The sequence below is a fragment of the Papaver somniferum genome, chromosome 10 (assembly GCF_003573695.1).
Source record: "Papaver somniferum cultivar HN1 chromosome 10, ASM357369v1, whole genome shotgun sequence".
NCBI classification, from domain to species: domain Eukaryota; kingdom Viridiplantae; phylum Streptophyta; class Magnoliopsida; order Ranunculales; family Papaveraceae; genus Papaver; species Papaver somniferum.
The window spans coordinates 17,549,857-17,576,981 of NC_039367.1; the positions used below are offsets into that span (position 1 = coordinate 17,549,857).

The 27,125-nt window shown below is 36.5% G+C and overlaps 2 protein-coding genes across 2 annotated transcripts; one reads left to right on the forward strand and one right to left on the reverse strand.

Moving 5' to 3' along the window:
• The first annotated feature begins 2,161 nt into the window (after nucleotides 1-2,161).
• Nucleotides 2,162-4,233, forward strand: LOC113318706 (transcription factor TCP15-like). The gene has a single exon (XM_026566925.1). The coding sequence runs from the start codon at nucleotides 2,561-2,563 to the stop codon at nucleotides 3,929-3,931; it is 1,371 nt and encodes a 456-aa protein (XP_026422710.1). The 5' UTR covers nucleotides 2,162-2,560; the 3' UTR covers nucleotides 3,932-4,233.
• Nucleotides 4,234-10,782: 6,549 nt separating this feature from the next.
• Nucleotides 10,783-17,369, reverse strand: LOC113319017. Its single transcript, XM_026567323.1, has 12 exons — nucleotides 16,906-17,369; nucleotides 16,465-16,542; nucleotides 16,177-16,331; nucleotides 15,966-16,038; nucleotides 14,794-14,861; nucleotides 14,218-14,476; nucleotides 13,756-13,878; nucleotides 13,544-13,650; nucleotides 13,411-13,464; nucleotides 13,214-13,297; nucleotides 12,183-12,346; nucleotides 10,783-11,219 (listed from the first exon to the last, which is right to left on the reverse strand). Exons 1-12 carry the CDS (start codon nucleotides 17,246-17,248, stop codon nucleotides 11,072-11,074), a joined length of 1,656 nt encoding a protein of 551 aa, XP_026423108.1. The 5' UTR covers nucleotides 17,249-17,369; the 3' UTR covers nucleotides 10,783-11,071.
• Nucleotides 17,370-27,125: the final 9,756 nt, after the last annotated feature.

The following is a 27,125-nucleotide window of genomic DNA, read 5'->3' on the forward strand; positions in this document are numbered from 1 at the left end:
TTTGACGATTATAATTGGCTCCTTTTGTCCCGTACTATTAAAGCCTTTCGAAGTTCGAAGTACTCCTTTTGTACATGATCCAATTTGGAAAGATCCATCATCATGATGCGAAATTCATCGTCTGCGACCTCCTTGGCTATTTTAGCAGCATGCTCAGCTTGTTTTTGTGCAAACTCGGCCTTTTTTTGTTCCATCTTGAATCTTGATTGTTCCCGGTAATGAGAATTGAAATTTTCTTGCTGTGTAATAATTATTCCCATCAATTCCTCTTGGCTCGTGGATTTCTCTCGCCCGGTTTTCTTCAGTCGTTTAGCTGCTTTTTTTCCCATCTGACGAAGGTATGTATTCTCTATGTCTCCTTTATCTGTGTCGTTACCGGACTCGACTTGAGTGCCATCTTCCTCGGTATTCACGCTACTATCCAAATCGTGCGTCGTATCAAAAACAAAAGTCGATCGACGATTATATTTTATATTTTCTATGACAATTGGGTAGCACTCTTCGTGCCTAAATTTTCTTCCATGATTGCATTCCTTAAACCGTTTGTTTACTTCTTCGAGCTGTTAATGTTTTTAAAAACAATTAGGTTCATGGGCATCTCAATATTAGAAAATAATTGTTTCAAAACAGAGAGAATACTCACGGTCATTTCCGGACCCCATCCCGTATGATATTCACCTTCCACTTCCGCCTGTTTTGCCGAAAACAACGCCACTTCTTTACTTATTCCCTGAAATCGTTTTTGCCAGGAACTCCAAGACCGCTCTGGTTTATCCGGTAAATGAGCTTCAATATCATCCTTGATACGAGTCCACAACGCAATCTCTGATTGATCGGCTCCAACGCCGGGATCTTGAGATATTGATAAATGAATTTTACACATCGTGACATCTTCGATTGTCGTAAAATTTGGACCTCTTGCTATTCGTGGTGTTGACATTAAAAACGATTCGATGAAAATTCTCAAATGATTTGAAATATGGAAAACTATTTTTTCTTCCTGATACTATTTTTTTGTTGCCGAATACAAACGAATGATATGAAAATGTGAAAGGAATTCATCTGGTATATATAGGTATAAAATAAACCCGTTATTAACATTCAATTTCAAACGTTCGAAAGATAAAAATATCTTACCAACGGTCAAAAATCTGCTACGCAATCTCCAACGCCAACGTTCGAAAAATTTATCATTCTAACGTTCGAAAATTTTCATTTCATGTTTCATAACTTTGATGAGGCGTAAATAAAATGTCCGTTTGAGAGGGGCGGAATTTTGGTGTCCGCCCCAGAGAGGCGTAATTTTGGTGTCCGCCCCAGAGAGACGGAATTTTGGTGTCCGCCCCAGACAGGCGGAATTTTGGTGTCCGCCTGGCAACGTGCGGAATTCTTCTGTCCGTCTCATCAGGCGTAAATTTATGTTACGCCCGCAACAAACGTAAATTTAAATTCCGCCCCACCAACATACGTAAATTTGGTTTACGCCCGTTAACAAGCGTAAATTTATGTTACGCCCAGCATCAAACGTACTTTAAGTTTACGCCCGACTATATCAGAATTTGGGATTTGGTCGCGACCATATTTGGTCTGGAATTTAATCTTTGGTCCAAATTTGATCTTTACTCCGTCCCACTGTATTAGGATCTCATCCCATAAATTTGATTATACTCGCCCACCGTGGATGCTCTAAGGTCCTCTAACCAAAGACCAACCCCAAAAAGCAAGTGTAGATTGAACCATGGTTAAATTACAAAGGCAGCAGGATTGCAATGATTACTTTGAATGAATTGATGGGCCCCACTCATTTTTATTATTCATCATCTTTTCTTTTCTTTCTTTCTGATCTTCCAATATTTTTTTGACTTTCCTGGTAGGTCACCACCACGGCCATCACTGTCTTTATGGATTGAATGATAAAGAGCACCGCACGTGGAGTCTGAACCATGGTGACTGTCACTCCACAATAAAAGGAAAAAAATAAAAATAAATTATTTTTCATTTTCATTTTTACACAACCAAAATTGTAAAAAAAAAAGAAATATTTTTGTTGATCGATACATCTAAAAGCAAGCAAATATAAGAAGAAAAAAAAACATCGCTTTTAAAGACCCACCTACATAATTCCTACTCAATTCTGTAGTTGCTTAAAGCTTCCCATCCCTCTCTCTATCTCTCTCACTTATCCTCTAGCTCTCTCTCTCTCTTTCTCTCTCTCTCACTTGAGAAATTTAACTTAACCAAACCAAAGCTATCTATCCATCTATTCTAGCTAGCTCTCAATCAATATCTGTGAAGGATTTGCTGGCAAAGAGAGAAGATATATACCATCAACTCAAACTCTCTGCACACAGAGAGCTTATAACAAGAGACCCACAAGTGATCATTGATTTCATCAAAAAAAAAAAAAAACAATTATGGTCACTTATACTGTGAGGAGTGTGTGTGAGTGTTCGGAATGATCAGATGTTTTAATTCGTTTGCCTAGCTAGCAGGCCTAGTGCTTATAGGTTGGTTAGTTCGTTAGTTACTTCATCTTTATCAAGAATCTATTTACTCATCCATGGATGGAGATAGTGGCAATATCCGCTGGCCAAATTTTCCATTGCAGTTGCTAGAGAAGAAAGAAGAATATCAAGAGGAAGAAGAAGATGATGAGGATGAGGATAATAATAATAATAATAATAATAATAGTAACTTGTGTTCATCGAGATCTGGTGGTTATAATCCCTCATTATCGATATCTGCTGAAGCAACGACTTCGAACACTATGATTGGATCGAATTCAGGTGGAAATCTTTTAACAACGACGACCGATCATGATAGTAATCAGTTGCCATTGGTTAAAAAGCCACCGCCGAAGCGGACGTCAACGAAAGATCGACATACGAAAGTGGACGGTCGTGGACGTCGAATACGTATGCCGGCTGCATGTGCTGCTAGGGTTTTTCAATTAACTAAGGAATTAGGTCACAAGTCTGATGGTGAAACTATTGAGTGGTTATTGCAACAGGCTGAACCGGCTGTTATCGCCGCTACCGGAACTGGTACAATTCCTGCTAATTTCACTTCTTTAAATATTTCACTTCGTAGCTCGGGGTCTACTATATCTGCTCCGTCACAATTTATGAGAAATGCATATTTCAATCAGAGTTTTCTCACTCCACAGCTGAGAATGAGAAGTGAATGGGAACGGAATATCGATGAATCTTCCTCTCAGCGGCAGAATTTGTTTGCGGGTGGTGGGTTTTCATCGGAGAATCCATCATCTAGTTTACTCAATTTTGCTGCTGCCAGTAATATGATGAACCCTAATCTTTTACATGCTAAGCAAGAATTCCATGAAATGTCATCAAATACCGCAGATCATCAAGGAAATATAGAAAGAAAAAATGTCATTTCTACGTCTATCACATCACAGCAGCAACAACAACAACAACAACATCAAATGGGAAGTTATTTATCTACAAATCATGGTCAACAAATCCCAGCTGCAGCTGCATTTTGGATGGTTTCGAACCCTAACAACAGCAATAACCAAGTTATGAATACTAGTGATAATCCTCCTCCTATGTGGCCATTTCCATCATCAGTTAGTAATAGTAATGCAACTCATGGAGGAGGGTCTATGTCAACTAGTACCAACTCAGGGTTACATTTTATGAATTTCGCAACACCTCTGGCTTTATCGCCTAGCCAACAATTAGGTCTAGGTATGGGGTTGCGTAGTGGCGGTGTTACAGCCGAGGGGCATCTTGGTATGCTAGCTGCACTTAACGCCTACAGTCAGGCGCCAGTTCATGGCAGTGGGGGTAGTGGTGCTGGTGGTTCCGATGATCCCCAAACAAGTGGTTTTCATTCACAACATCATCATCATGGCGCAGGGAATGATCATGACCAACAGCAACACGACACAAGTAGTCATCACTCATAGATTGATTCATTAAAAACAAGTATGGTTGATTTATTTTTTCTCTTATCTGTTATTTTATTTTATGTTTAATCGTCGCCAAAACTTCGCAGGTTGAATTATTTTCAATTTTCTTGGAGTATTTTAGAGTCGGTCCATTTTTTATATATATATATATATATGATGTATTAGGATATGAATCTGCTAGGGTTTGAGAAGATTGATGAACACTACTACATATCAAAATTGAATATTTATTGGTTAATTTAATTTACTTGTAATATAAATAGTGATTGCGATTCAAGAACAAGGTTGATTCATTCTTATGCCTCTAAAATCTTCTACTATACATGATTATTAGCTGGATAATTATACATGTTAATTGTTTGCTGATGTACTTTCATATATATACGTACATACATTGTTCAGATTCATATTCAGAAACAAGGGGCAATATGATGATCATGATAATTCACTAGATATGATTAGTTTAATTCAATAACAATTCCATTATATTTCGTCTAATCATGATTCATGAGTATCCATGTAGAGTTTGTTTAAGTAAAGAAATGGAGTGCTAAACCAACCCATGCATATTATTATCGTTAATAACAGATATACTTGATTTAATTTCTTACTGGACGAACTGCATATCTCTCTCTGTCTCTCTGCAAGATAGATGATATTGAATGATTCTGTATATACATACTGTCAAGTTGGTGTGCTGATAAAAAAAAACCGCAGCAATTTTCTTTTCTTTCTCGCACGACAAACACTGTGTACTGTATAGTATAAATAGTGCATTCATTCATTATCATGCATTTCTCTCTTTTCAGTTTTACTCTTTCTCTCACATCCATCCATGCATCTTTGATTCTTAAACGTTACTGCAAAGTTTTGGACATATATATTATGATTCAGAGAGAAAACATGTCAGAGCAAGGAGGAAATGGGGTTGAACAACACTATTTATTTACTATTTAAAGGAGGAGTGTGGGATCCACGTATTAGTTCTATACACCCACACCTTATCAGATTTCAGGTGGGTAAAACTCTGGCTCGCTCTGCTACCTGGTGGGAGGACCTACTCAACCCCACTCGTACTCCTCATCTCCTGCTCCTTTATTTATTTATTCTTTTCTTTTTTTTTCCTTCTACATTTCTCTTTCCCTATCTATCCAGCGTTATACATACACCACGGAGTATCTCACTGTTGACTATCCCGGTGACACAGTTCTTCTCAGGTTACCTCGCAATATCAGACATATCTAAAATAACTGACCCAACTTTATACATATACCATGGAGTATCTGACTGTTGACTATCCGTTGACATAGTTTTTACCATATTATAGCACAATATCAAACATACCTAAAATAGACATACCTAAATAACTGACCGTTGATTATCTGTTGACATAGTTTTTCTCAGGTTATCTCACAATATCAGTCATACCTAAAATAATTGACCGTTGACTATTCGTTGACATAGTTTTTCTCGGGTTATCTTACAATATCAGACATACCTAAAATAAGACTGAAAGAGTGATTCCAGACCTCCTAAAATCTGAAGCTTTGATAAATATTTTTTAACCTATCCTCCAGCTAAATCAGGCCCTTGTTTAGCTAACTTGTCAGCAGAGAATTTAACTTCTTTATAACTATGAATATACTCTACGTCATTGATTTGAATACGCGACATTATTCCATCTTGTAATAATAAGCTAGGGAAGCTTCCTTGATTATAAGCTCTGATCACATCACTATCCTAAACTTCTGGTTCTCAACTTCCTATTCACCAATACAAAGGATAACAACTATTTCGGTCAAATAGTCAGTAGCAAGACTCAATCCTCCGGCCACAACAACTTCAAAATCACCATTACAACTCCATCATGAAACCATAACCTACATTAATTGCCAAGGTTTCCTCAGGATGCACCAGGTGTTGGGGGGACAACAAGAAAAATCATTCTACCGGCTTAATACATGAACTCTTTTATACTTTAATCCAAAATTCTAAAGAACCTGGAGATCATAAGAGATATTCCACATATAACTTTTATTATGACTTCATAATCTTTCACAGTCCACAGAATTCTACTCTGCAGGAAATTAATGTTGAGCACCACATCTTTGAAAAAAACTCTGTTTCCTAAGAACCACACTTCATAGTTGTGAAAGCTGCAATTGTTAATACCTATTTAACAACACCACTATTAAACCTAGCCAGAGATAACACATCTTGGAAAATTTTGGGGTTTAAGAACTGAAACAAACCACCTAACCACTTCCATATTATCACATTAAAAATTGCAATTCCACAAAATGTGATTGACAAACTTTTCATTAGCTCTACACAAACAACATTAGCTACTTCTTTATATTATCATCTATGGAATTTATTTAGTTAAATTATTCATTGTTGAGAATTGTATTACTTGATCTTTATGAATAGATCTTATGTGTATTGTTTTCCATGAGAGTTTTATATTCCAATTTCTTCATTGCGGCCAATCTCATGATAATCTTCAAAAGTTATGCTTATAACCGAATACCCTCGAAGATTGAAGACTGAAGAAAAAATGAAGACATTTGCGAGAACTTCATAAATAAGAGGTATGTGAAGAATGGCTTATCCTATTTACTCATTGTATCTACCATTATATCTTATGAGACTATGTCGTAAAATTTAGTAAATTTAATATTGCAAAGGAGAAATTTCGAGTTCAAACTTATCTTGTATAAACTCTCGAAATATGATTTGAGCAATGGAAGTTCATATACCTTTAGGAATCTTAGTCTAAAATAATTTATTTTCCACATACTTTTTTTATTTAAATTGATCTTTGGATAATTGTCCAAGCAAAATAGTACACAAACTGTTTAGGGGTGTGCTTAGCTAGTTTGTATCGTTATAGCTATTAGGAAGGTTTCTGAACTTATATATGAGAGAGTAAAAAGTCACGAACTTCTTGGGGTACGCATACCTTGTATACACATTAATTCGACCTGACTTCACGAACCACCAAGGGTACGCATACCCAGTATGCAGACCTTGTGGACTTGACGTCGTGAAATGCCAAGGGTACGCATACCCAATATGCACACCTTGTTGATCTGACTTCGCGAATAACCAAGGGTACACATACCCAGTATACATACCTTGTTGTACTGACTTCGAAACTTCAAGGGCACGCATACCCGATATGCATACCTAGTCGATTTGACCTAGTTCTGGAACTTAAATGTAAAGGCAAAAGCACATAAGCTGTTTATCCTTAACAAAGGCTAAAGTTCGATTTTCCTATACCTCTCATAAACACTTCTAAGACAACTTTATTCACAATTTCTCTTTGGGCTTGTGGATTATTGTTTAGTTTTGACTGTTCTTGAACACCATTATTGCTTGAAGGTTCACGGCCTTGGACTTTGTGAACTATCATTGTGTATGGTTCCATTCCGGACCGCAGTGCATATTCTTCTGTGTAATTCCAGGGCAATATTTTCACATGCTTACATGAATTCCTAACTTGGGATTTCATCTAAACTAGAAAAGTGTTAGCTTGAATTCAAAGATACATGGATCCTTGAAGTTATATAAATAGAGATACTCTTGCAAATGGATATCTCAATCCCTGGCACTCTTATGTCTTAGTTGCATAGATAGAGTCGTCCTCTAAAACCTAGGTTTCTTTACGAGATTGTATTAGGTTTAGACTTTGAAGACTTCACTTAGGGGTTTGTGAAACCTGATTAGACTATCTTTTACCTGATAGCTCTTGCATCCGGATCTCGTTCTACTGATTATTAAAGTTCACAGACTTTAGATCGGGAACAAGTTAGACAGAAATCATAAACTACACTTCGTATCAGATTTTGTGATTCCATAAGATAGATATCTAAACTCTTCTTGTCAGGTGGTAGTCAACTAGGCTTCTCTTTGAGAAAAGTATAAGTGTTCTGGATCTGTTAGTTTGCTAGACTTGTTCTACTGCAAACAGATTTCCAATCTTGGATTCAAACATATCTGAGAGGCAGATAGTCTGAAAAGTCTTCACTCAGGTTGTAAATGACGTCAACTAAGAGAATCAAGTATGTAGGATCTTGCGAGATTCAAGAGACGTACATGAGCACAACTGGCGGCTGAATTGCTTAGAGGATTAATTCGTTCTCAAATGCTTTCTAGCCCGAAGTATGATAATAGGCTAGTGTCTGTAGCGGATTAATACAGTGTGGTGATCAAACTGGACTAGGTTCTGAGGTTATCCTGCCAGCACAGTATTCCTCGATACCAAATTATGGTCTCTTGTGTTATTTTCTTTTCTGCATATACTGTTTATCTTTATAATTAGAATATCATAAGTAGTAAGTAATCAATCTAGATAGCTAGTCTTCTACCCTTGTTGATTGAGGTCCTACAAGACTCGTTCTTTTAGAACTCGTATCCTGAAATATATATTACAGGACATGTACTTGTTGGAATTCTAAAATTCGGGTACATACAAGATTGATCTTGGATATTAATTTTTGAGATTGTGAACTTTTCTACACAATCAGGTACACGAACCTTTGGTCTTTACACGGGTTATATTAGGTTCCGTCCACACAGGTTTCCGAACGAAAAAGTTGGTGGTGTACTTGGTACCCCCTCTTTTCAGATTGATTAGCATTCTCTACACGATTAAAGAAGTAGATAACATAATATTTTGATTTAAATTTGTCTAAGTCTAAAGAAATATTGTGGAACTTTAACTTATTATCTTATTAAAGAAAATTAATTTGTGTCATGTTTAAGACAAGGTAGCACTAGTCTTCACGCCTATGAAGCAACTTTTGGACATGTAAAGAACATCAGCAGGGGAATTAATTGGATAGGTTCTTGTGGTAGTCATGAGGCATAGGGGTACAAATGCAACATAGTAGTCTGTACGGTTTATTCTATCTCAATTATATTTCTTACCGAAGTCATTAGTTTAGTGCTTTTAGCGGCTTAATACAATGTGCATTTAAACTGGGTGATGTTCCGGGGTTTTTCTGCCATTGCATTTTCCTCATTCACAAATTTTCTGGTGTCTTGCTTTTATATGTTTTCTGCATTATATTGGTTTATTCTTTATAATTGAAGTACAAGCTTCTTGTGATTCAAGAATTTCAATTAGAGATCATCAAATTAAAGTTCATTTAAGGAATTGTATACTAGGTTTAGAAACGAAAAAGTTGGTGGCATATTTGGTCCTTTCCTCTTTTCAAGTTTCTATCGCTCGCTAAAATTTGCCTCAAGGTTCGGGGGACGATGAAAAACGCGTAGTAGTAAATTGACATTCTCCATGTTTATATGTATTTTATTTTATTTTTTGAAAATTCAATTAATCAGTGTACGGTTCAAGTACCAAAGTCCTACCTGGAACAATGTTCTTGACATTATCTAGGTACCAAACTACAGAAAATTTAACTTTTCTTCGATAATTTCAAAGTTGGATTCATTAAATTGTGCCAATACCCATCTTTGTTCGTGAAAGAAGAATAAGAAATAAATGAAAGCCGAAATCTAACCAATATCATATTTTTTACATCGAATTTAGTTTTCACTTTCAGTCATATCAATTTATGGCATGCATAGTGGCTCAAACCTAAAATTATAAATATCGGCACCGATAGATGTGTAATGACATGTTTGTTTTCCACTACAAAGTGGATATTCACTATCTACCACTATGTAATGGTGAGACACAATAAAAGATGTTTGTTCTAAGCGCTCCTTCTATCTAGATATTAGGTAGAAACTATCCTGGTAATGAAAATCAAATAACATTTCATTTCCGCTTTCTCCTGAATACTACTAATATCTCGTATAAAAAGTTCTTTTAGTCTCTCACATATATACAATTTGCTTCTTGTCCTTTACAAAAACCCTTGAGTTCTCCGAATGATTGTCTTTCTCATCAAAGCAAGCCCGAAATCTCAATTAAAATAATTGATTCATCCAGATCTTAATGGATTAATCACTTACTTTAGTCTTGTGTAATAACATGGTCTATCTTAATCCATGAAAATCAAATCAAATAAACACAAACTACTTTTGATCTAAATGGATGACCAAGTTCAGTAGTCTTTGTTCAAATAGTTATACTTGATATTTTGGTCAATTTGTTACTTTTTGTTGTAATATACTGATAATGGGAATTTTTTACCATGATCGTAACAATGGCACAACCTCTAGGAATAACCACGGTTTAGTGGCGAAACATGCTTATGGCGGTCAGAACTACAAACATACAATGGACAAAAGTCTGACACCATGTTTGTTTACTCCTGACTCATCTGAGTCGTCTGGATCTGAATGAAATCACCTGACTCATCTGGATCTGACTCGATATGTTTGTTTTGAGTCAGATCTGACTCATCTGACTCAAAAAACATGAGTTAGTGGTTTGATCCCATGAGTCAGGGGTATTTTGTTACCTGACTCAAATGGGTGCGAGTCAGGATTATGTCTGAGTCAGAGGTCGAGTCAGATCTGACTCAAAATGCAAAACAAACGGTCTGACTGCTGACTCGACCCGAGTCAAGGATTGACTCAGATCCAGACGCCGAGTCAGCTGCAAACAAACAAGGTCTCCTCAACTCACTCGCACTATCTAAAAATAACATTAAAAAAAGAAGAAAATAAAAACTGTCAGAAAAATTAAAATTTTGGGCCCCACCAGTACGAGGCTCTAGGCAACAGGCTAGCTGGCCTAGTCCATGAGCCGGCTCTGGAAGGAATCTAGCCGAAGTAAGTTCAGTTCAATGGTTTTCAAAGATTTATGTTGCAACACAACCTATAGAGGCCTGCGCGCGCGCACACACACAAAAAAAAAAAAGAAAAAAAAAAACCTAAATTATCTGTTTCTTGATACTATTTGTGATTTAAAGGCTCTATACAATAACTGACTGCCACAGAAATAATAAATCTCTGTTATTAGCATCATCGGCCTTGTTATAACCCTCTGCCCAGAAAAGATTTGAACCTTTTATCCAAATATAGGACTTCATAAACATCAGATAAACGAACTCTTATGTTACCGTATCAAAAATTGAAGATTACACATACAAGATGTCAAACATAATGAGTTACAAAAAAAAAGATGTTTAAGAGTTTCGATGTAGGACAAACTAACCTTCAGTTACGATTCCACAAGGGTCCGAAAGAATCAGACCTCTCATTTCTTGTATTAGTAGGCTGAGCTCGCGGTGGAGGTGCGTGTACAGCTATCGGAAGTACCCATTCCCCTTTATCTCTTCCCTCAATAAGAAGAGGATGCTCGTATCTGCCATTAGAGAGTGACAACAAAAAGTAAAGGTTGCACAGAAAGAGTCAAAAACAACATTAAAACTGATTGGTTTAAGAATACACCATAGTAATGAGACTTCAAGAGATATTACGAGATGTTGGGTTTACTAATGCATAAAAAGCCAATTTGTTACTAACACAACAGTTCTAAAGATTGTAGGGTGATGTTCCAGTGGGTTCTTTCTTCACGCCCCACAGAACTTTGCCAGTAACAAAAAGGATTTACAAAGGAGAGGTTAGCTTCCTACAACAACAGAAGCTAACTAGGAATTTTGAAATAAAAAATATCTGGCGAAGCGAGTACGAAAACACCGGCTTAGAGTCAAACTACTCAAAACCCTTTTAGCTGAGCTATTTGCAGACACGTAACTTCTTTGAAAACATGCCAAAAATGAATTCTGGCTACAGATTTCAAAAAATTTCTCAATCTGGTTCCACTAACCAAGGGACACGATTACTTGTAAATTTAACAGAGCACTAACAGAATCAGAATAAACCTTGACAATGCAAAATATTACAGTGAGAATAAATGATGCTCCAACGTGCTGTGGAGTGTGGAGTTCAACAAAAACTGAATGCAGTGGTAGCATATACTTAAGCTAACTGCAACTGAATAAAACCAAAAGGGCTTAATGCTCTTATTATCAATCACTATTGTAGAGTTACAAATTCGATTCTAGATTGTATCCAAAATATATGTAATATGAATAGTTTATGGATCCGAACAGCTATAGCGGCTGAACCTAATAAGATAGCAATTACGACCCATGACGTAATAAGTACTTGGGCATGGACTTGAAAACCACCTATTTGCCAATAGAAATGTTGGCCCTACTTCCACAACGGATACTGGCGAAGGGTTGAAATGGCAGAAGCCCCTAAGTTTTGCTCCTAAAAGTGTTGGTCATCAATTATCATATGTTATGCACTAAATCATTACCTTCTCCAATCCCCATTCTTAGGAGTGGTGAAGAACTCGAACCGAAGAGCCCATTGTACAGAAACAAGGGGAGTCGAAAAAGACATGGGCCCATCCATGGGAATAGAGAAAAGAAAGCTTGTCTGTACTAAATCCGCAACAACCTCATAATGATCGCTCTGAATCTAGGAGAAATGACAAAGTAAAAGACAATTGTCAGCTATCCAAGTCAAACCCAAGTGTATGAAAGTGAATATAACACAATGGGGAAGTGAAGTAAACCACATAAAACAGTTAACTCGTGAAACACAAGATTAAAAGCATTTGATACTATACAACCATAGGGAATCTCCCTTCAGGGAGCATCAGTACTCTTAGCTGTACAACTGACATAGTAGGCAGCCTCCTTCATGTTAGAGTTAGCAACAACAGCCTAGATAGTCTACACAAGTCCTCAAACAAATTCCTACTTCATGAGTATAAGAACCACATCCTCATTTGCAATGACCAACAAATCAAGAATTTTTCCAGAACCAATGGGAAAGACCATTACTATAGACTTCTAATAAATAATAAATATCTGTACAATGCTTGTAGGTGAATACGACAGACCGATCAGAAAGGAAGGGATATGGTGACAAGGACCAGAAAAGGGAGAATTATACAAGTTAAGCTGTGTTACAAGGACGCGGACAGGGTGTCGGTGTGTCGTGTCCAATACGTTACCTTGACACGACAACTTAAAAAACTAGAAAACGGGGACACGGATAGCGAGCATAGCAAAATACTTACATATATGTATATGACTACAAAAAAGGCATTAGAAATACAGACTCCATTGATATTTCTATGTATCTCTATCATCTCATAGATATAGCTGTAGTTGTGGGAGAATATCTCCATTTTTGCTAAAAAAATCTAATGGAGATCAGTGGAGAGTTTCGGGAGTGTCTCTAGTTAAGTTATAGTTGTACAGACTTTTAAATGAATAAAATCACGTAGATGTTAAATTTATCATACAACGTATGCAACTTGAGTAAATGGATATTCACCTTTGTAAGCATAGGAGCATTTCTACGCGAAAGATGGACAAAACGCTGACTTATTGTTTCTGAAGTTTCTAAGGTTATTGAGACCTGAAAATATCAAATAGCTCAGAAATTTTACTCCCATACATGCAAGAGTAGAACTTGCATAACATAACCTTTTTTCCATGAAAATTCTATTAAATCCAAAGTGCAGGAGTCACCTCAAGGCATCTCCTAGCCCCTTCTTCATGAAAGAAAGTCAAAGTGCCCCCAATCTGATGACAAACCACAAGATATGTAAGATATGCATCTCATCTCAAAAAGGTGATGGCATACAAAGTAGACTCTACTTACCATGTCACTGAAGTAGTATGTCGAATCAGAATTTTTTGGAGAAAACCGGAGCAACACTTGGTCATCTAGCCTAATATTGTAGGATCTCCCTCGCACAAAGCCTTCTGCTGCAGTAAATGCATACAGCAAATAAGTATACCAAGACAAACATAGTACAAATCAAGAAATGGACCCATTAAAGCTTAGAAAAAATTAAGGAACTTGATAATTACATGCCGCAGCTTCAGAAGTCCCAGCAACAGGAGAAACTCCGGTATCTTCATCAGGGGAAAAGGGATGCTTTCTCTGCTTACTAGGAGGCAGAACAGCAGGAGACTTCTTACCCGACAGTACATCTATTCCAAAAGCATATACAAATATTATATCAGATTGACTTCATGAGACATTAGTAAAACAAACAAAGAACGAGTCCCGGATAACTGAAGATCTGCTAAAAACATTACCAATATGAGTACCAAACATGAGGGAAGGAAGGAATCATAAATCTAAGAAAACAATAACTGAAAACAAACGAATGACAGTAAGATGACCACTTTGAAGCTTACAATGAACAAAGCTAAACCAAAAATTTGAAAACAAATGAAAAATGGTAAGAAAACCACGTTGAAGTTTACAATGAAAAAAGCCATCCAAAATAAGCAAAGCAATTCCTATTTACAAAATAGTTCACATACCACCACTCGAATCATGTAAGACTTCAGCAACAGATACACGAGGAAGTGCCAGATATGAAGATAAGCTAGAGCGTTCTCCTTGTAAGTGTAGAACATCCTTGTTTGAAAACCTCGTTGCAGCTGATTGCAAGGACAAAGAACTTCCAAAAGCCGTGTTTAAATTTCCCTTTGAGGGATTGTAGGAAGAAACAGACAATGTCTCATCTCTTGAGCTGTCATATCCTTCTTCACCTCCATCAAATGTTTCATTGGCTCTTGCCTAATAAGAACACCAAGACATGACTAACAATGAAATTTGCAGGCTGAAAATATTCTGTGAGAAAATGCATGACATGGCTCTAACACTGACAAATTTGAAATCTCGTTGGAAGAGTTGGGAATGCTTGCATTAAATCAAAGTTAAGAAAATGAAAATGAAAAACTGATCTAATGTAATAATACTGTAATACATTCTGTCTTTCTTTTTAAAGTTGTTGCTTGAAGTGGCATGCGCAAATCACTAAAAGGGAGGTATAAAAATAGAGCATTCCCCTCCAAATAAATTGAATACAGATCCCAGTGTTATGACTTGCTTACCCATTCAGAATCGGAATCCTTCTCCTTCCAGTATATGTCCTTTGAGATAGTCGTAGCCTGCAAAATTCCTGTACAAACATTGGCATCAGCTAGATTCATCTTGTTCTTGTACTGCTAATGGTATAAAAAGAATCAGGCAGAAAAAGATATAAGCAAATACTTACGAACTATATGCATGAAAAAAACTCAATGATCATTGTGAAGTTCGAAGGACATATTTATCCCTTCAAGGGTTTATGTTCAGAGAATCTTTTCTTCCGCTCCTTTTTACCTAACCACTTGGTCAGTCACTATATCACACCGTTGACATAATAAGGATGTTAACCTAATCTATGACTATGAAAGTATGACATTGACATGTTTCAATACACATTTCTTAAAAGAAGGCCATGAAGTTGTAACTTAACAGATGAACAAAGATTATGAAAAAGATAAATCAATGAAAATTGCATTTAAGAAACAACGCATTGGGTTATATTGCTAATAAATTGGATGGACAAATAAACGAATCAAACTCGATTTGAAAATAAATTGTCCTCGCAGATTCTAAGCAAATGGTACAAAATCAATCACTGGTGTGCAGGCAAAATAGTCAATCTCATAGACCATATGGCCTTTCAGGAATCTTGCTGCTATATATGGCAATTGCTATCTGAAATTGCTAAATTTCAGACGCCATGTCGCCGAATAATTGTGGATGCTTTTATTCAGGGATACTTCCCGTTACAGACACCACTGTGGATACTCTTACATGTTAACTTTTTCATTTAAAAGCATAGGAACAGTTGGAACTAAAACATGGCAGATGGTTAGACCTTAAACTGAGTGTTTCACGTGGTAGAACAAGAATTCCTTTTCGCTTCATGGAAAACTTTATAGAATGTTCTGGTGCATAGATGGAATAAGATTTTCAAATTTCGTGAGGAAAATAAAATTCCTCTAGTTGTTATCGTCATAGATAGATAATTTAATGGATGGAGAATAGCAGTCCATTTCAGAAATCACTCTGATGGGTCAAAGGTGTAAATAGTAATCTTCTTCGCTAAAGATATGTAAGCTATTCGCATATGGAATTTCAAGATGTCATAGGATCTGGATTAATATGTCTAAACATGGTTATCTTGATACATAGTGGCTAACAAAGTAAAAAGGAATAAGGAGGAAGAGCACACCATCACTTTGATCTTCAGTTAGCATGCCACTGGTTTTCTGTGTCACCCATATTTGCAATGGAATACGATCTTCCTGCAAGGTTTAAAATCTGAGATAACATGTATAGAGATGATATTATAAAATGATAACAACCGGTGCAGAAAAATTGAGCTACTTATTATCGTGAAACTACAAATTCTACTATTTAAAATAAAAACTAATCAAACCTACCAGTAAAATTGTTTCGTTCATTGAGTCTTGGCGAGAACCTCTCTCCAACGCCAGCAGTCTCCCAGATAATGTAGTTCTAACATAGTAAAAATAACGAATGGTTGTACCCCTGTATGATGGTGGTATATTATCAGGTAGTTCCATTCTGACCATATCTACAAACGAAATTAGTATGTTTGGTTAAGAAGACATTGGATTAAATAAAGTCAAAAAAAATTTGGCCAACTCATATACACAAGGAGATACATATAACATGCAAACTATGCAGATAGGGACTGGTAAACTTACAAGTTTTGGTGGCACCAGCGGAGACAATCTGATTTGAAACCACATGAGGTGTCGAACAGTCCAGGAAGACCTTCTCACCTGCACTCCATAAAGAACATCAACTGCGCATAGATTAACTTGTGAAAGGGTCGCGCTCAACAAGTGGTTTAAGAGGCTAAATCTGCCAACAGTTGAGCACAATATGCACTCAAACAAACAAAATCACAAATAGCACTACTAGTAAATGGTGACCCTATACCACAAACAATGGAGATCAGATTCGAAAAAATTGTTAAATAGCATATGAAACAACTCTAGTAACCATTTCCTCAAGTAACACAGGCTATGAGTAGCATTAAGGAGATCCTTTTTGAAATTAAGATGCGCAAATGAAAAGATTAATAACCAATTCAACACAACAATGTCTACATCAAGAATGAAGAAAGAGCAACACAAACAAACCTCTTCTATGCTTTGTTCCAGGTAATGGCTTCTGCAATGAGAACCACTGAGTATCCAATTTCTCAGTCCCAATGATTTCGAACCCAAGTCTTTCCACCAGAAGTGAGCAAGCATCGTCGTCATCTTCCTGCTGAATTTCAGATTGATCAGTAGAGGTACAATGGTTTTGAATCTGAATAGTCGCAGAAACTAGATCCCCAGGCCTGTAGACATCTTTATTTAATTGTAATCTCAAAGAAGGAGGAGACGGAGAATTTTTTGGAGACCCATCGATATTTCTTTCGTCGGAGGCAGAATCCCCGTTTCCAAACAGAGAGAACCCCCATGAACCCTTTGGCGGCATTTCCTCAATGCGAATTTTCCACCCGTAAAGTGATTCCCGAATAGGCAATACGAAGATTATTAATAGAAAACATGGAGGGAAAGGAACCTGGACTAGAGAGATTAATGATAGACCAATGGAGAGGAAGAGGGTGTTAAATGTCAAGAGAATGACTATGACCGACTGTCCTTTGTTACAGTACTTTGTAAAGTAAAGTCAAGCTGAAAAGACGATTATGCCTTCTTATTTTTATTGCTAAAGGCGGGTACCAAGGCCAATTCCTATGGCAATGGTCAGATGCAAAATTTTGTTGAGCCAGGTGGATGACCAAACTGGTTTTTTCACTATGGTAAAGCACTGGGCGTTAGATAACTAAGCGCGCGTCCGAGGAAAAAATGCTGGAGTCTGCAATAAAAGCGTCGGCGTTGGTAAGTCAAGCGTCGGTGTCCCAAGCTTCGACGCGGCGTCGTAACATATGACATCGGCGTTTGTAGAAAAATCGCCAACGGGTTTTTTTTTAAATTCAAAATTCACTTTTTATCTCTATAAATTACCATCGAATTCAAACAATTCACTCACACCAAAATTCACTTCTCTTGAATTTTCTCTTCTAAAATCTAATTCTCAATGGCTGAAAAGGCGATCACACTTTCTTGCGATGCAAAACTTGAAGTTGTTGTTTCTAAGATATGTGGGAGTTTTAACAAGATTGAAAATTGTAAGAGGGAAGTGCAAGTTTTTGAAGTTGCTCCAAGAAAATGTTCCGCTAAAAGGCAAAAAAGAGCTCCAGTTTTGAAAGTTAACAACAAAAAATTCAAAAACAAAGGTGAAACTGTCAAAGAGCGCGTTGAATGGAAAATGCGTCAAATGAAGATAAACAGGAGGCCAAAACTTGTACTTGATTTTTATTGAAGTTTTTATTATTGTCTAATAAGTTTGTATCTTGTAAAAGAATTGGCAGTAATATCAATGAATGAAAATGTTTATATTTTAAAATAGATTTCCACTTCAGATTAAGTGAAATTTATTAAAATTTATTAAACTTGCAAACATCAAACTACATTTTAATAAACCACAACAAAAACATCAAACTACATCAAATCCAGCGACATTCTCTCTGTAAAGTTCATAACATTCAAAATGCCTAAACTCTCTCCCGCTTTCTTCAGTAAACTTGGTCTGAGCGATGGTTTCCAATTCTTCATTGGATAGTCCAGAATTGCTACGATGAACCATCCACAATACTTCCGTATAATGTTTGACTTAATTAATGATGAAGGCAATTCTTAGTTCTAGGCTCTTACTATTTCTTATGGTTTCGTTCCACGATGCTACAAAATCTCCCAATACTCTTCCCCAGAAATTGTAATTGTTCATTGGTCTCGCCATACGATGTAACCAACATCGAACAAAAGCAACATCTTCTTCCATTGTAAATTCCGACAGCGGCATTCGAGTGCAGTAACGATGTGCTTGAGATGGACCATCTTTTAGCATTCTGAAACACGCTTCGTAACGAAAAGGATTACGGTGAGCTTCCTCCCAATTATCAAGAGTTGTTTGGATCACTTCATCTTCAGTTACACCGCTGAATTTTTCTCGATCAATTTCTATTACCAAAGCAAGAAATGGCTGGACTGCAAGCCTAATAGATTGAAAACGAGCACGCAATCGACGAGCATCTCGGTTTCCCGGGTTTCCCGTCAATGAGACGAATACTGAAAAAACTTTTTCCCAAAAATAACTGTCATGAGAAATTACAACATCAGTGATTACCCTATGAAAGAAATATGCTTTGCATAGAGTTATATCCTCTTCTTGATTAAACTTGGGACCATGATTTCTAACAGACATTTCTGCAAAGGAGGAGAGATGTAGGAAAAAAGAAGAAGAAGAAGAAGATGTGATTTTGGAGATAGGAGGAATGAAATTTATAGGTTGAGAAAGAAAAGTTTGCCGTTGGAAATGGAGACTTAGCCGTTGGCGTTCAAAGTAAAATCGCCCGCGACTTTCCTTTGAACGCCCGTTCGAATTACCAACACCTATGTTTTATTATAAATACATCACTAGGTTTTATTCTAAACCAAACCAACCGATTTATTTCTCATCAGCCACCATGTTTTCTAAAGGCAAAGCGAAGAAAATATTATGTGTCGAAGCAAAAGAGGTTTTCCCATTATGTTTCATGGATAACCACAGTCTTATGTGATGTCCTTGGATGTATTCAAAGTGTCCGCGGGAAGGTTATTCACGCATCAGAATGGTGATTGAATCACAACCGGAAAAGCTCAGGCATTTGCAATGTCAAGATCCCAATTATCCAGAGGAACCACATATGATAGATGATGCTATGAAGATTAAAAAAGAAAAAGAAGAAAAAATTGCAACACTCTGCAAAAACTTCAAACTTAAAGCCAAATTAAAGAATGAGTTATTACACTGCAAGCATTGTGGATATGGAGATCACGAATACAAACACTGTCCACAGAGAATCAGTTCATGCTCAGAGCCCGGTTGCAGGACTTTTATGCATTTGAGAACTTCTTCTGAAGAAGACTATGGAAGGCATTTCTGGGAATGTCCCAGGTGTTTTTTGGTGGAGTGGGCTGATTGAAGTTGTAGGACAAATCGATTCACTATGGTATTATGTTATTACGATTATCTTCACATTTGCACGTCAGTAATTTAAATTTTTCCTTGATTAAAAATTGCACCATCAATATTAACATCATAAATAAAAACGTACTGCATTGAACAACCACATCATACATGAATAAAAGAAATACATTAGATTAAAACAACTACTAAATAGGCGTCCTATTCTCAGTGGGTGGTAGAATTCCTAGAGTAGGGGATTATATCTGTTGAGCACCCTAAGAATGTTGAAACAAGCATGGAAGTCGAAAGGACGACCTCTGTGAGATACTGGCCACATCGCTAGAGTTATGGGTTCCACTTCATGTTCGACTTCACCGTTGAGCTTATTTTTGTGATTCTCCATTAGTAAAGCCATGAACTCCAATACATGGCTACTAATTGAACTAAAACGATGCGACAATCCGTGAGAATCACGCCCATAAATGTTCCATGTTTCAGTGGTGAACATTCTGAAAACTTTCTCTCAGAAAGTCAACGTCGATATGGCTACATTACGAAAGACAGCATCTTGTGTGTGAAAAACGAAGGCTCTACAAAAAGCTAAATCCCCTTGTTGAGTGAATCTAACAGAACGAACTATGGGAGGAATTTTTGTAGATGCTTTGAGAGTGAAGCATGTGTAAATTTGGACTTGAAATGAGGAGTATTTATAGAATTCAAAAAATTGTAGCCGTTGGATCACAAGAGTTTTCAGCCGTTCAGGTGGAGCAGTTGGCGTTTTTGGGTCTGACGCTGTCGTTTTTAATAAGCACGCGGGCGTTATACCTTCTAACGCGCGTTCAACATTCAAACGATGGCGTTTTCCTTACTGACGCCAGTGTTTCTAGACATGACGCTCGTCATTTCCACAGACGCGTGCTGGTTCTACCGAATCGATGTTCAAACCAACAAATCTGATGGTTTGAACATCCATTTTTCATGTTTGTTCATTCCATAGTGGAGCAAAATGAACAAACTCCAGGTTTGTTCATTCCACAGGAATTTCTCTAACATTAACGGGGGAGGTACATGAGGGTACTGACATTATCGGGGCAGGTACCATTTCATACCGGATAAAAGAATTATATTTGATCATGGCCGTTGAATCACCTACTCGCCTGCTGATGATTATACCCGCTTTTAGCAATTTTTCTTATTGTCCTCAGCAATTTATCTTTTATCTTGTTTTATTTTTTAATAAGAAAACATGGTAACCCTCGAAGTTACATAGTAAACTGATAGTGATCTTTGTATGTCTTGACAATGATCCATAAAGTTAAAAAAACGAAATACCTCCCCAGGTACTAGACAGACCTTCCAACATACTAACAACCACTAATTTCCTAGCAACATTATTTTCAAAAGGAGGGATCATAGTAAGAGTTTTGATACCCTTCATACATAATTGAAAATTTAAATTGTATCCTTCCTGCAACCTGATTATAGCTTTTGTGATCTAGTTTACTTATTTCCAAGTAGATTCAAGACTTTCAAATTGTCATCTTCGATTTGAACCATCTGAATATTCAAATCTCGTGTCCACTTGATCGCTAATGAAGCCGCTTGTTCCTCTATTTCCTCTCGTCTGGTTCCTGCTGCATGGATACACCTAGCCCCTGAGATAGCCCATATATGATCGTAACTAGTCAGAGCAATGACATAGTTATTGTTAATCAAATCACAAAAAACAGCAACATTAATTTTCACTGTTAAAATGGGAGGGTTTGTTACGTAATCCGAGTTGGAGATAGTAATCTCCTCCTTCTTTTGTAAATACCTCATGTATCTATCATTGTTCTTAACTAAAGCAGTGATGCTATACTTGGTTCTATCCACATTTGACTTTTCTTTCCAAAACACTAGATCACATCTAATTTTCCAAATCCCTCACATTATAGTGGCCATAGTCTCTGGCCAGTTAGGAATTCCTCTCTCTCTCTGATGTCGTTTCTAGTAAACCAATTGTTAACCCATTCCAAGAATTGCACCTGATTGTTGAAAACAAAGTCAGTACTAAAACCAATAATGTTGAAAACACTTAAAGTAAATTCACAAAACATAATGATATAGTTTAGAATTTCCTCTTGTTATCCACACATTGGACACAACTTGTTTATTGTTGGAATGACTCTGGAAATTCTTTTATTAAGAGGAAGGATTTGGTGAAGACATTTAGATAGAAACATTTTTGTCCTTGGCATCGTGTTCAGATTTCAGACCCTTCTTCAGGTTTCTCTTTCCTGATGTTGCACTTGTTGACCTCTTGTTACAAGTTGGTTGTAAAGGGATTTAGTAGTGAACTTTCCCTTAGCATCCAAGTGCCAAACCAGTTGGTCCTCTATATCCTTACTGATGCTTATTTTAGTGACTATTTTCAACACTTCAGTTTGGAAGCAGAGCTGCCACTTACTGATGTTTCAATTCCCCTCTTCTCCCACACAATCCAATAACTCAACAACAAATTTGAAAGACTTGCTTTGTTGGTTAAGAGGTTGTAATGTACCTTCCATTTCAGCACCGTAAATCCTCCCAGATTCTGACTTTCTTACCATTACCCACCACCCAAACTAAGTTGTTTCTAATTTTCGGCATTTCTTTGTCTATGTTCTTCCACCCCCAAGACGATGTCGCGGGATACTTTATATCACTGTTGAGCAGGCTATGATCATAATATTATGTGCTTTATTACTTGTGACAACAAATTATCAGGAATTTGAACTAGTCTCCAAGTAACCTTAGTCCACATTACATTATTGAAAATCTGCAGATTAAGAAACCCCTTCCACCCATTGTCTTTGGGAATGCATATTTGGTCCAGCTTTTCAAATACACTCCTCTAGAGAGAGAGACATCTTTCGCGCAAAAAAAATCTCTTTGGATCTTGTTGATCTTGTCCGTCACCGCAACAGGAACCTTAAAGTAGTTCATTTTGTACATAGGAACTGAAGTTGTTGTATCAAGGTAGATTTAGCAGCACAAGAAAAATTCTTAGGTTTTCAACTTTGAAGCTTGTTTTGAACTCTAACTACCACATTTTGAAAGGTTTTACGTATTTGCCACCCACACTTTCCCTATTTGCCACCTTGATTATTTGCCACCCCCGTTTATCCTATTTGCCATCCTAAATACTAACTATTAACTTTATGTTTACACCCCAACAATAAAACCACCCAACAACTTAACAAAAAAAAATAAAAACCTAATTTACATCAAAATTTCTTTTTTCCTTCTCCACCACCAACCACCTTCTACTCCATCCCTACCTACCGACTACCACCTTCAGTCATGATTTTTTTTTAACTTTATTTGTAGATTGTGTATCAACGAATGCCTCCAAAGAAAATCAATAATATTCGAGCAATACCAAAACCCAAGAAGAGGTTTAAACCTAGTTGTAAACTTTTTATTGTATGATTTTTTTGTAGAAATTCATGTTTTTACTGGAATTTGTATTTATTATTATGATGATGAGGAACTAATCATCCAGTTCGGGTCCCCTTGTTTCTAGAAATATTTCAGATGAATTAGTCGGCGTTTTATGGACGACTAGTCTGTATGTTTCATTCGACTTAGCTTAACCGGAATGTTTAATCAATCAGGGCATATCCTATAAATGATTAAAATTTTGATTCAAAATTTACTATCAAACCCTGGTGGTCCCATTAAGTAATGGAACCCATACTTCCAAGTTTCAGATGTGCAGATGTCCTTACGACTATTTTAATGGCGTTGCACTTTAAGGGTCTGAAACACGTAAGGTGAAATCATTGCCAACTACTAGGATTTGTATCGTATGAACATTTCCTTTCCAATTGAACACACCACCTGGACGTCTATATTGGAAAAAAAGAACATAACAAGATGCACATGTAATCGATCGGTCGAAAGACAGAGTGATCATATATATTAGAGTTGATCGTTTCTAGAGGGTTTTTATTGAAAACATATAGAGGAAGACATAATGTGGATAGTTCTAGTCAAATTCAATTTCACTTTTACTGGGTGGTAACCAGAAGAATGTAAATTTGAAAAGTAGAATTAATTTTAACATTTTGAGAGGGGTGGTAAATAGGAAAATTATGGGTGGCAAATAGGTAAAACCTTTTGAAAAGAAATCACTCACACTTTTACAGTGATTTCTTTTCATAATTTTATCTTTTAGCATAAGAACTTATCTTCTGTATAGAGCAGTTGTATTCGTCCATCCCCATTTATCTTCATTTCCTACATCAAACTCTTTTAATCATTTTCCTATTTTCCCCGAATTTTAATTTAGTTTTAGATCCGGGTCAAATATTCATTTAATCTTTATGTAGATAAAACAAATTGCATTATATATAGCGATTGATACTGAGCATGCTTTTATTTCTGATATGCATGGCAAGTTTGTGCCATTACTGTCTTCGATTTTGTTCAAATATTTCATTCAACCATTTACGAACATGATGATCTGAGAGTTCAGAATTCGATGTCGAATTTGGTAAATTATTTCTTTTATGGAAGCATTATCGTTAGAGCACTGCTCGGTCGAACTCGCAAGCGTTGCTATCTCAATCTTGTTTGTCAAGTTTAGTTGTCAAAACAGTAAGTATTGATTTCTGGTCTACTTATAGCTAAGTCTCGGATTAGGATAGAAAGCGTAGTTAAGCTTTAGACTTCACGGCGTTCATCGATTGAAGACGAAGAACTACTAAGGGGAGCTTGTAGAACTTCATCAACAAAAGGCATGTGGAGACTTGAAATCATCTATCACTCAGAAGTCTATCTACTCTATCTCATATTTGAGACAAAAGTCGTATATCTATATAGACTTCGATTATACACATTTGATATTTCGAGTTGAGTTTAACTCGCTTACATATTTCTCGAAATATGTGTTGGTAAGCTTTCGTTTTAACCAAGTTCATCTTATATTCTTGACGAAAGTTAAAATATGATCATGTGAAAATCTCCTGGTAACATCTTACATGATTTGTGTGAGACAATCATTTGATTTAGACTCGGAATGTTTCGTATTGATTATTCGATCACTTGAAAATTGCTTTGAAGCTAATAGTTTGTGTGAGATAGTTATTCTCGTCTTCCAATAATGTTTCAATGATTGAAATGGGAGCTTAGAACAATTAACCTTTGATCGGATATAGCACAATATACATATTTGTATGCTAACTGTTGCATGTGTATTCCAAGACCGGGGATTTAGTATGCATACCCGTATGCGTACTGATTCAACTGAGTTCGGTCATGAACGACAATATGCGTACCCGTTTGCATACTGGCGAACAAGACCAAGTCCGGGAACTTAGGCATGCGTATCCGTTTGCATACCTGAGTGGGTTAAGTTCTAAAGTCGGTTATGTATGTTTACATACTCATGAACAAATACATTTATATAATAAGGAATGCAATCTTTGCAAACCGTGGCTATTATGTTCATGAATCGATTCGAGTGAATCAAACTGATTTTGCTTCAATTGTGTCTTGTATACTTCTATGGGAATATAAACAATTGAACAACTCTATAACTAGTTTCATTTGAGTCATTTGAACTAGTTGTGATAAAGATGAACAAGGTTTATTTCTAGTCTACTTATAACTATGTCTCAGATTAGGATAGAATGTGTAGCTGAGGTTTAGACTTCACGACGTTTATCGATTGAAGACGAAGAACTACTAAGGGGAGATTGTGGAACTTCATCAACAAAATGTATGTGGAGACTTGAACTCATCTATCACCCAGAAGTCTATTTCTATTCTATCTCCTATTAAGACAAAAGTCGTGTAGCTCTATAGACTTTACATTATACACATTTGATATTTCGAGTTGAGTTTAACTCGCTTACATATTTCTCAAAATATGTGTTTGTAAGCTTTCGCTTTAACCAAGTTCATCTTTTATTCTTGACGAAAGTCAAAAGATGATCATGTGAAAATCACCTGGTAACATCTTACATGATTTGTGCGAGACGGTCATTTGATGTAGACTCGGAATATTTCGTATTGATCATTCGATCACTTGAAAATTACTTTGAAGCTAATAGTTTGTGTGAGTCAGCTATTCCCGTCTTCTAAGAATGTTTCAATGATTGAATTGGGAGTTTAGAACAAAATAACCATGATTGGATATAGCAGAATATGCGTACTTGTATGCTAACTGTTGCAAGTTATTCCAAGTCCGGGCACCATAGTATGCATACCCGTATGCGTACTGGTTGGTTTAATGAAAGTCCGGGAACTTAATATGCATACACGTATGCGTACTGGCGTAAGTTAAAGTTCCCGGATTTAACTGAGTTTGAAAGGTATGAGTACCCGTTCGCATACTGGTGAACCCAAACTTTGTCCGGGATCTTAGGTATGCGTACCCATTCGCATACTCGAGTAGGTTATGTTCTAAAATCGGTTTGTTCATGAACTAACACATTTATATATTATGGAATGCAATATTTTGAAAACCGTGGCTATGACATTGATGAATTGATTCGAGGGAATCAAAATCGATTTTTCTTCAATTGTGTCTTGTATACTTCTATGAGAATACAAATAATTAAACAACTCTATAACTAGTTTCATTTGAGTCATTTGAACTAGTTGTGATTGAGATGAACAAGGTTGATATGAAAGTGTTCATATGGATAACTTCGGTTAACTATTGTTGAGCCAACAAGGTGGACACGTTTAGGTACGGTTACTTATATCTAAATGAAGTCACTTTTCATTTGTGTGTAACAATCTAAGTTCGATATAACAATTGAAAGATATTAGCTTGAGTATAATCAGGTTTTCATCTAACGGTGAATATTGAATGCTTTGTTACCAAGGTAACATTGATTGCAAACCCTTATTTGAAGACTATAAGAGGAGAACTCTAGAAACTGAGAAACCTAATCCCCACACCTGTGGTGTGATACTAGTTGCGACTAGAATCAGTTTTCCTTTAACCTAGGTTTTTCTTAAATTATAGGTTAACGACACCAAAGACCAATGTTCAAGTGTCAATCAATTTATATTAACAACCAAAGGTTTGGATTATAAAATTGATAGAACTACGCACAACCTGTGATATTTCAATTATATAGAAAATATAATGTGGAAAAGAAATAACACAGCCACCAGAAATCTTGTTAACGAGGAAACCACAAATGCAGAAAAACCCCGCGACCTAGTCCATATTTGAACACCACACTGTATTAAGCCACTACAGACACTAGCCTACTACAAGTTAAATTCGGACTTGAATGTAGTTGAGCCCTAACCAATC